This window comes from Chaetodon auriga, chromosome 10 (assembly GCF_051107435.1).
Source record: "Chaetodon auriga isolate fChaAug3 chromosome 10, fChaAug3.hap1, whole genome shotgun sequence".
NCBI lineage: Eukaryota > Metazoa > Chordata > Actinopteri > Chaetodontiformes > Chaetodontidae > Chaetodon > Chaetodon auriga.
The window spans coordinates 814,289-825,000 of record NC_135083.1 but is presented as its reverse complement, the minus strand read 5'-3'; the positions used below and the strand labels follow the sequence as shown (position 1 = coordinate 825,000).

The window sequence follows — 10,712 nt, the reverse complement described above, 5'->3', positions numbered from 1 at the left end:
TAAAAAACATCCAAATATATGAAAACACAACTGAAAAACAAGCAGCAAACAGGCGACCAGCAGGGGAACGCTGTTACAATGATCCCAAAAACCTCACTTCATGTGGTCATTAGAACCTTTTAGGAACCTTTTAGAACAGAAACCTGTGAGGAACGTTCAGGTAATGTCACCGGAACGTTTGCGTTCGCTGAGAATCGTCTTTGTGTCTTTAGAACAGAAGTGAGTCGAGCTGCCGAACAGAAACCAAAAAACAAACACAGAGAGGAAAGCTGAGTCATTGCTTGCTGGCTGTTGTGTGTGCAGCGTGAAGGCAAACACACACACTGAGATCAGCTGTCAGGTGACACTCTGCAGCCTCAGCACACCTGTAATTCACCTGAGTCATGTGACTGGATCTTACTGCCCCTTCCTGATGAAAATGTTTGGCCTGAACACGCTGGTGTCCACCAGCAGTGGCACCGCCAGGATTCAATTTCATAGTACACACAGACCCCCCCCCCCCACCAGATGTGCGGCCCTCCAGTCCCTGAGCAGCGCATTGTGCGATTCGCAATCAAGCCACAAGAACGCAGAGGCCGCGGCTCATCCAAACTTTGCAAATGTGGTCGGGATTTGTAGAAGACAGATGTATGCTGCTCACTGTAAAATGCTGTTACTATAAATAAATAATAATAAAGTGATCCGTAAGTCCGCGCTCCCCCCTCCGCTAAGCAGAGGGAGAGAGAAATTACACAGCCTACAGATGTTTAAAAGTCCAACCAAAAAAACATCAACAAGAAACGATGCTAATCAATTCCATAATTCACACATATTCATTCACATATTTCTATAACATTACTGCGAACCGTAATCACCACATAGGCAGTAGGCTACATAGTGTAGAAGAAGAATATAGCCAGCGCCAGAATTCAAAATCACTTAGTGCCAGATGACGTAAATGACAATCAGCCTTTATGTTAGGCTTCAATCAATTGGCTTAAAAAACAAATGGACTCAGCATGTTTAGCCTATTACAACCCAGCGTCTTTATTAGCCCCTCCCCAAAAACAATTAAAAAAACCCTTTAAAATATTTATTTTTTTCACACCTTCAAAAAAAAATTGTCGCACAGTGCGCACAGGGTTCCGGCTGGCGGCGCCACTGTCCACCAGTGGTGCAAAGTAAAGAAGTACATTTACTCGAGTACTGTAGCCTACTTCAGTACAAATTCCAGGTACTTGTACTTTCCACTTTATACTTCTACTCCTCGACATCTCAGAGGAAATATTGTACTTTTAACTCCACTACAGCTTCAGTTACTAGTTACTCTTCAGATGCCTTCCTGTCCAGTGAAAAGCTTGTATCTCCAAAACCCAGTGACATCATCATGTAGTTTAACACATGGCGACAGCGATGACACACATCCTCAAACACTGATCGCAGCTCCGTTAGGAAATCGAACGTGACGATGAGCCTCTCCTCGTTTCCTCCGCAGGATCAGTATCAGTTCATCTTCACCGCCGTCGCCTCGATGTTCGAACACGCCCTGCAGACCAGCAGTCACCTGCTCTACGACGACCTGTCTGAGGTAAACACACACTCCAGCGTCGTGTTTCATCCTGTGTGAAGTGTTGATTCAGTGCTGAAGGAAGTAGACGGAGAGCAGCTGCAGAAAGAGGAAGCAGTCCGTGAAGCTGACTTCCTGCATGTAAATGAGCTGCTGCAGACAGTTTGAGAGTAGAAGAGACAGAGAGACGGAAGATTGATCAACATTTAACAGCAAGACGTCCAGTAGGACTGATGGACGCCGCGTCCTGACAGGTAGGTTCACTTCACTTCACGTCGACCTGCAGACTCACATCCAGACTCTCCTCACAACAAATGTCACAAACATGTTTCTGCTGGATTCCAGTGAGGCTCCGGGTGATTTATCCTTTTATTTCCTTTTTTATGTCCCTGCTGCGTTCGTCTCTGTGTCTCTGTGTCTCTTTGTCTCTCTGTCTCTGGTTAATGAGATCTTCAGCGCAATGAGACGACTGAATCACTGAAAAGACACGAGTGTAACAAAGTCCTGCATTCAAATGTTACTTCAGTCAAAGTGCTGAGTGCAGTTAAGTGTCTCTGTGTCTGTTGTCCTCTTGTCTCTGGTCTGTAGATCAGTGTGTCTCTGTGTCTGTTGTCCTCTTGTCTCTTTAGATCAATGTGTCTCTGTGTCTGTTGTCCTCTTGTCTCTGGTCTCTGTAGATCAGTGTGTCTCTGTGTCTGTTGTCCTCTTGTCTCTTTAGATCATTGTGTCTCTGTGTCTGTTGTCCTCTTGTCTCCTTAGATCAATGTGTCTCTGTGTCTGTTGTCCTCTTGTCTCTGGTGTCTGTAGATCAGTGTGTCTCTGTGTCTGTTGTCCTCTTGTCTCTTTAGATCAATGTGTCTCTGTGTCTGTTGTCCTCTTGTCTCTGGTCTTTAGATCAGTGTGTCTCTGTCTGTTGTCCTCTTGTCTCTTTAGATCAATGTGTCTCTGTGTCTGTTGTCCTCTTGTCTCTTTAGATCAGTGTGTCTCTGTGTCTGTTGTCCTCTTGTCTCTTTAGATCAATGTGTCTCTGTGTCTGTTGTCCTCTTGTCTCTGGTCTTTAGATCATTGTGTCTCTGTGTCTGTTGTCCTCTTGTCTCTTTAGATCAGTGTGTCTCTGTGTCTGTTGTCCTCTTGTCTCTTTAGATCAGTGTGTCTCTGTGTCTGTTGTCCTCTTGTCTCTTTAGATCATTGTGTCTCTGTGTCTGTTGTCCTCTTGTCTCTTTAGATCAGTGTGTCTCTGTGTCTGTTGTCCTCTTGTCTCTTTAGATCATTGTGTCTCTGTGTCTGTTGTCCTCTTGTCTCTTTAGATCATTGTGTCTCTGTGTCTGTTGTCCTCTTGTCTCTTTAGATCATTGTGTCTCTGTGTCTGTTGTCCTCTTGTCTCTTTAGATCATTGTGTCTCTGTGTCTGTTGTCCTCTGGTCTCTGTAGATCATTGTGTCTCTGTGTCTGTTGTCCTCTTGTCTCTGGTCTTTAGATCAGTGTGTCTCCTCGTTCATGTCTCAGCAGGATGTCCCTGTTAGAGTTGGTTGAGGTGGAGCTCATTTTAACTCAAACTAATGATTCTTTTCATTCTGGATCAATCAGCTGATCATTTTCTCCATCGATCGATCGATCGTTTGCTTTGGAAACGTTGTGAAAACAGTGAGAAATGTGGTGACAATGAGCCCAAAGCGACGCCTTCACCATGTTTGTTTGGTCCAACCAACAGTCCGATTTAAGGATTTCATCATCTAAAATCCAACACCTGACCTTTGACCCTTCAGGCAGCGCTGCATCAAAAACCAACATGATTGCATAAAGATCATCGCTGCGTGGGCTCAGGAACGCTTCAGAAAACTGTTGACAGTAAACGCATCACTGCATCTACACACATGAGGTCAGACTCCATCATCGTCCACAGTCTTCTGTGGACTCGAGCTCCTCTGAGACGGACCGACACAAAGAGAAAAAGTGTTCTGTTTCAGGTTGTTTGTGGACATCATGGACGTCGTGTCCTCTGGGCTAAAGAGGAAAAGGTCCATCCAGACTGTTCCAGCAGAGTCCAGCAGCCAGCCTCTGTGCTGGTCTGCAGGTGTGTTAGTGCTCATGGGTCACCTGAACACCTGTGACGGTCCAAATAGGTTCTGGAGGGACATGCCGCCATCCAGAGGACGTCTTCTTCAGGGACGTCCTCTTGTTCCAGACTCATTCTGCAGAGTTCTGGCTTCAGAGTCAAAGAGTTCAGGTTCTAGACCGGCTGCCTGCAGTCCAGACCTGTCCCCCTTTGAGACCATGAGCAGATTATGAAGACAGACAGGACAGCAGAGACTGTTGAGCTGCGTCCACAGAGTGTCAAAGAACAGCTGATGGAGCTCAGAGGAAACTGACCCTGAACCAACTTTATTTAAACCAACAGCTGACAGCAAACAATAAAGTTTCTCAGGCTGAACATTAAATATGTTTGTGCTGCATCCAGTTCAGTCAAAGAGGATTTTCACTGCGTTCAGGTTTTATTTACGTTTCACTTCAGAAAATAACCTGAAACACTGAAGTGACCTTCACTGCTTTCTGTTCACTGACCAGCCGAAGAAACCAGAGAAGAAGACCACACCAACTGCAGCTTCGTCCAAGAGGTATCCACCTGTCTGTCTGTCTGTCCGTCTGTCCGTCTGTCTGTCTGTCCGTCTGTCCATCTGTTCGCCTGTCTGTCTGTCTGTCTGTCTGTCTGTCTGTCCATCTGTCCACCTGACCGCCTGTTCGCCTGTCTGTCTGTCTGTCTGTCTGTCTGTCGTCTGTCCACCTGTCTGCCTGTCTGTCTGTCTGTCTGTCTGTCTGTCTGTCCGTCTGTCCACCTGTCCGCCTGTCTGTCTGTCTGTCTGTCTGTCGTCTGTCCACCTGTCTGTCTGTCTATCCTTCCATCCACCTGTCTGTCTGTCTGTCTGTCTGTCCGTCTGTCCACCTGTCCGCCTGTCTGTCTGTCTGTCTGTCTGTCTGTCTGTCGTCTGTCCACCTGTCTGTCTGTCTGTCTGTCTGTCTGTCCGTCTGTCTGTATGCCAGCAGAGAGACAGACAGACAGACAGGATGTCTCACTCCAAGGTGTTAAATTAACACTTTCTCACCCTCCCTCTTCATTCCTCCATCCCTCCATTCCCATATGTTACCATGTTACCATGGAAACGGAGTGGAGAGAGGGGGCGCAGGATGAGAGGGGGGAGGTGAGGAAAGAGGAGGAGATGAGGAGAGAAGAAGGCTTAGAAAAGAGGAGAAATGAGAGAGAAGAGGAGGTGTAGCAGAAAAGTGAAGGAAGGACAGAATGTTAAAATCACAGAGGGAGGAAGGAGGAACAGATGAAGGAGAAAGAGGATAAAGGAGGAACAGAGGAAGGAGAAACAGGAGGAGCGGTGATGGAGTAAGAATAGAGCCTCCTCTGTAAAGCCCACTTCCTCTCTCTGTGAAGGAGTAAAAGAGTAGATAGAAGAAAAAGGAGAGGAGGAGGAAGAGGAAGTGAAAAGAGAAGAGAGCAAAGAAGGTGAGAAAGGAGGAGGGGGGGAGGAGGAGGAGGAGAGAGGAAAGCAGAAAAAAGTGAAGGAGAGGAGGAAACAGCAGAGAAAAGGGAAGAAGGAGAGAGGATGACGATGAGATCAAAAGCAGATTGTGTATTAGTCACTAACCAGACTTCGCCTCCGTCTGACCGATCAGCTATCTGGTTAGGCCACAGCGGTAAACAATCAGAGTCGTCATGACGACTGCGGTCACACGGCCAGAGCAGGAAGTGGAGAGCAGAACGACTTCCTGCCGAAATGTAAATAAGCAGCAGTGATAAAGTGACAGTGTGTGAACGTTTGACTCTTCGTCTTCACAGAAGATCGTTTGAATGAGCTGAGCATGTTTCAGACTTCACCGAACTGTATTCATGTTAGCATTTAACTGTATTCACGTTAGCATTTAACTGTATTCACGTTAGCATTTAAGTTTATTCACATTAGCATTTAACTGTATTCACGTTAACATTTAACTTTATTCACACTAACATCTAACTTTATTCACGTTAGCATTTAACTGTATTCATGTTAGCATTTAACTGTATTCACGTTAGCATTTAACTTTATTCACGTTAACATTTAACTGTATTCACGTTAGCATTTAACTGTATTCACGTTAACATTTAACTTTATTCACACTAACATCTAACTTTATTCACGTTAGCATTTAACTGTATTCATGTTAGCATTTAACTGTATTTACGTTAGCATTTAACTTTATTCACGTTAACATTTAACTGTATTCACGTTAGCATTTAACTGTATTCACGTAAGCATTTAACTGTATTCACGTTAACATTTAACTGTATTCACGTTAGCATTTAACTTTATTCACGTTAACATTTAACTGTATTCACATTAGCATTTAACTTTATTCATGTTAGCATTTAACTGTATTCACGTTAACATTTAACTGTATTAACGTGAGCATTTAACTTTATTCACGTTAGCATTTAACTGTATTCACGTTAACATTTAACTTTATTCACGTTAGCATTTAACTGTATTCATGTTAGCATTTAACTGTATTCACGTTAGCATTTAACTGCATTGACGTTAGCATTTAACTGTATTCACATTAGCATTTAACTTTATTCACTTTGAACTTTAACATTTAACTTTATTCACTTTGAACTTTATTCACATTGAACTGACGCACGCACCTTTTCCTGTTGCTCCACTTCCTGTTTTGTCTCTCGGCTTCCGGTTGCTTTTCCTGTTACAGTAAATAAAAGTGAAACATCTGATTGGTTGAAGTTGAGAACACACGCCCACCACAGGTCATGTGACTGTGACATCACCACAGATATCATATTGAAACAGATGGTCGCAGTTACATTCAGCTAGCTTACCGTCGTTAGCTTGATCTGAATGCTGATTTTTAGGTTATTAACATTATTTTCATTCTTCACTAACTGCCTACCTTTCTATTTGTTGGTCTGGAATCTGATTTATCAACATTAAACTCTATGTTTGCGCTAAAAATGTTGTAAATGTTAGCTAGTTTCTGGTTCAGTGAACATTAACCCTCCTGTTGTGTTTGGGTCGACATCCTCACCCTAACCCAGGGGGCGTAGGACCCTTTGTCATGTTCACGTATAAAGCCATATAAATTTGGGGAGTGTAGGACCTGGAAACACACTTCAGGACCGTGGGAACACAGAAATGAACACAAACCGTTTGCTTCTGCATCAGATATGAATCTGCTGGCGTTTCACAACGTTTCATCTGATGTTTTCTGTGATCCGTCACAGAGGAACAATGTAAAGGCTGAGCAGCAGCTAAAAAGAAAACTTCCTCCTCTGCGACACGTCAACAACATGTCGACGTGTCATTTACGATGAACCTCTTTAAAACTCTGTTAAACATCATTTTTAAGATCTTTGTTATGATCTTATCGACGTGAAAGTAAACTGAACGCTGATGGTGCATGTTAATATGTTCATATTTTCTGATTGTGTATAAAAATCTGTTATTCATTTTAAAGGAATAGTTGAACATTTTGGGAAATACTCCAGTCTTTATGCTTAGCTTAGCTTAGCATAAAGACTGGAAGCAGGAGGAAACAGCTAGCGTGGCTCTGTCCACACTACCTACACCTCCAAAGCTCACTTCTCAACAACGAGCATCTCATTTGTTGAACGTGAACGCGAACAGGAAGTGGAGCTGTTCCTCTGTTAGCGGCTAGCTTTCCTTCATCACGTCTCTCTGTCCTCATGAACGCAGACTGTCACAGCAGACGGACATGAGTGACACATACGCTGTGGTCAACAAGCCCAAACATCCTCCCCCGCCTTCATCAAGCCCCACCTACTCCACTGTAGCCACGCCCAGACCCAACAGTGCAAGCAGGTAAGGAAACACCTGGAGCTTCTGTCTCCCCCCTCAACCTGTTTGAAACGTGGTGCTGCATCAAATTCAACCAGAAAGCAGCTGTGTGTGTGTGTGTGTGTGTGTGTGTGTGTGTGTGTGTGTGTGTGCGTGCGTGTGTGTCTGCATGTGTGTGCGTATGTGTGTGTGCGTGTGTGTCTGCATGTGTGTGTGTGTGTGTGCACGTGCGTGCGTGTGTGTGTGCGTGTGCACGTGCGTGTGTGTGTGTGTGTGTGTGCTTCCTTCCTTGCTTGTCACACCCTCTCTTGATGACGATCCCTCAGGCCTCCGCCCTCGTCCCATCACTATGATAACGACCCTGACGGAGCATCGGCGGCTGCTCTCTACAGCACCGTCAGACCTCGAGCCAAACCAATCAATCAGCAGCACTCTGCCACGCCCATCTACGACGTGGCAATACCAGCCAATCACAGGCCTGGGGAGGGGCCCCCGTCACTCAGCAACAATGGAGAGTATCACCTGGTGCCAGGTAATGAAGAGGGAGGGAAGGATGAACGGATGAATGTAGGAAAAGGATGAATGAAAAGAGGAAAGAAGATGAAAGAAACGTCTCTTCTCTCCTCCAGGTGAACATCGTTCATCCACAGACAATGATTATGAAGATTTCTCCTCCTCAGGGCCACACATGACCAACCTCTGCTCACCTGGCGGGATCGGTCAGTACACCTGTGCACCTGTCCGCCCTCCTCTCGCTGGACTCGTCTCACTGGACTGAATTCTGTTTTTCAGGGTTTAACTGTCGCATTCAGAAGCCCAGAGGACCCCGAGACCCTCCTGCTGAGTGGAGCCGACAGGAGCGATGAAGCAGCTCCACTGGTTTCCAGTGGACTGACAGACTGGACCGGATGAGACCAGACTGGACAGGTCCATTGAAACGTGGTTCAACGCGAGCTGAGAGGCCGAGCGTGTGTCATTTGATGTGTTTCGTTGTTTTTTCTGTTTTTCTAATGAAAACTGTTCATATTTTACCTGTTGATGATTCACCTGTGAACTCTGCAAACACACCTGTGGAGACAAGTCAGGTGTGCAGAATCAGCAGCTGGAGCTCAGGCCAGTGCCTCAGCCTGCACGCTGTTTAAGATAAGATAAGATAAGTCTTTATTTATCCCACAGTGGGGAAATTCAGCCGTTGCTACACTTCTTATGTTCACAGCTTCACCGAGTCGTTTTCTAACAACAGTGAAACAACAAAATGAGCTTTTTTCATTCAGTCATTCAGAACATTTGTTCAACATTTGACACCAAAGAGTTCAAACATGTTTCCTCTCATCATGGTTTTGTACTCATCACATCAGCTGCAGATGTTCAGGACATGTGACTCAAATGAACTATTTCTGCTACGAATAAAGATCTTTCTTTCTTTCAGAACAAAGTGTTTGATGTTGTTAAACCAGGTCGTGAAATGGAATAAAACACCGTCAGTGCTTTTAGAAGAATGATAGAAAAGAGCAGCTGGAATCACTGGAGATTTCCAGATCATCTTCGTTCTTACATTGATTAATCAATCGTCCCTGAATCAGGCGGAAAGTAACACAGAAGTTAGCTTCCTGGTTTAGCCGTTAGCGTCCTGCAGAGGGACGCCTTTCTGCTCACAGTGACAGCAAACGTTACCTCTTTTCATCATAAGATCTGTTCACCTGTTCAGGTTCATTCCTGACAAACGTTCCCTTCTGGAGCATTTGATCACTTCACACCGTCTTCATCAGCAGATGCAGCTTCGTTTTCTGTCTGAACACCTGAGAGACGCAGAAGAAGAAGAATGAAAGTTCAAACTGGTCCTCATGAGAGAGACTGAGAGACGACCTGAGAGGCTCCACTGCTGACCGCCAGGGGGCAGCAGAGCGACATGAAACACCAGCGGGAGAGTCCCAGCAACTCTGCGTGTGAGAGAGACGATAAAGTTACAGCTTCACCACACACACACACACACACACACACACACACAGTAAAGAAGCACCCAGAGCCAAGATGAGTGTAAAGGAAGAGAAAGAACACACACTGAGGGAGGAAGAGAGTGGTTTCAATTAAACCTTTGGCATGACTCTGTGTGTGTGTGTGTGTGTGTGTGTGTGTGTGTGTGTGTGTGTGTGTGTGTGTGACATCATCAGATCTGAATCAGGTTACGAAAGACACCAGAGGTGATTCAGCATGCACGCTCACACACACACACACACACACACACACACACACACACACGCTCACACACACACACACACACACACACACACACACACGCTCACACACACACACACACACACACACACACACACACACACACACACACACTCAGCTGGCAGAGAATTGCACTTAGTGGTTTTAAAGAACCAGAACAAGTGACGGACTGAGTATGTGTGTGTGTACTGCCACTTTGCCACAAAGCACACTCCAGTAGTTACCAACACATGTACACACACACACACACACACACACACACACACACACACACACACACACACAGGTCATGGGTGTTGGCTCTTCCAGTGGAGGAGACCACAGGCATCCAGAGAGGAGATGGAAATAGACGGAGGGATGTGATGTGTGTGCGTGTGAGTGTGTGTGTGTGTCTGTGTGTGTGTGTGTGTGTGTGTGTGAGGATTCACATTTTAACAACTTATCCTGAACTCGAGTGTTTACATGAATCATCCAATCACCTGTGACCTGGTGGGAGCAGCTGACTGAAACACACCTGAGCGTCGGCCCACAGACTGCAGCAGGTGGAGCTCTGCGACGGCTCAGAGGTGGAGGAAAAACTATGTTTAATCTGCACAGGAGGGAAATGTTGTACTTTTACTGCATTTATCAGCTTTGGTTAAAAGTTACTTTGCTGTTTCTGAGGACTTGGTCCGCCTCTGACAGCTTCAGGACGGAGGGTCAAACCTGCTTGACAAGACACACCTGCCTACATTACCCACAATGCAGCTCAACGGCTGACATCTGGGCGTGTTCTGCTAGCAGTGGCTAATGTAGCCTTGACTGTAGCTCAGGTATCTTCAGCTGGAACACGTGAACGTTGTTGATCTTTTACAGTGGACACAGTCGGTGTGTGTGTGTGTGTGTGTGTGTGTGTGTGTGTGTGTGTGTGTGTGTGTGACACATGAGTCACACACACACACACACACACACACACACACACACACACAAAGACTGATCTTTGACACTCACACAGTTTAATGTCTGCACTGTCCGTGTCAATAAAGCTTCATGTTGAAAAACAGAATGAGGGATCAACTTCAGAGGAGAGAGAGATGGAGA

General features: G+C 45.5%; 1 protein-coding gene across 2 annotated transcripts in view; it reads left to right on the top strand.

Annotated features, from left to right (window-relative positions):
* Nucleotides 1–8,826, top strand: part of ptpn18 (protein tyrosine phosphatase non-receptor type 18) — a 17,700-nt gene extending 8,874 nt beyond the window's left edge. For both annotated transcript variants that reach the window (XM_076739997.1, XM_076739995.1), the window contains exons 11-16: nucleotides 1,475–1,567; nucleotides 4,111–4,160; nucleotides 7,296–7,421; nucleotides 7,724–7,929; nucleotides 8,027–8,116; nucleotides 8,190–8,826. In XM_076739997.1, the coding sequence (XP_076596112.1) occupies nucleotides 1,475–1,567; nucleotides 4,111–4,160; nucleotides 7,296–7,421; nucleotides 7,724–7,929; nucleotides 8,027–8,116; nucleotides 8,190–8,263 (639 nt within the window). In that variant the 3' untranslated portion in view covers nucleotides 8,264–8,826. The remainder of the gene's footprint in view (nucleotides 1–1,474; nucleotides 1,568–4,110; nucleotides 4,161–7,295; nucleotides 7,422–7,723; nucleotides 7,930–8,026; nucleotides 8,117–8,189) is intronic.
* The last annotated feature ends 1,886 nt before the right edge of the window (nucleotides 8,827–10,712 follow it).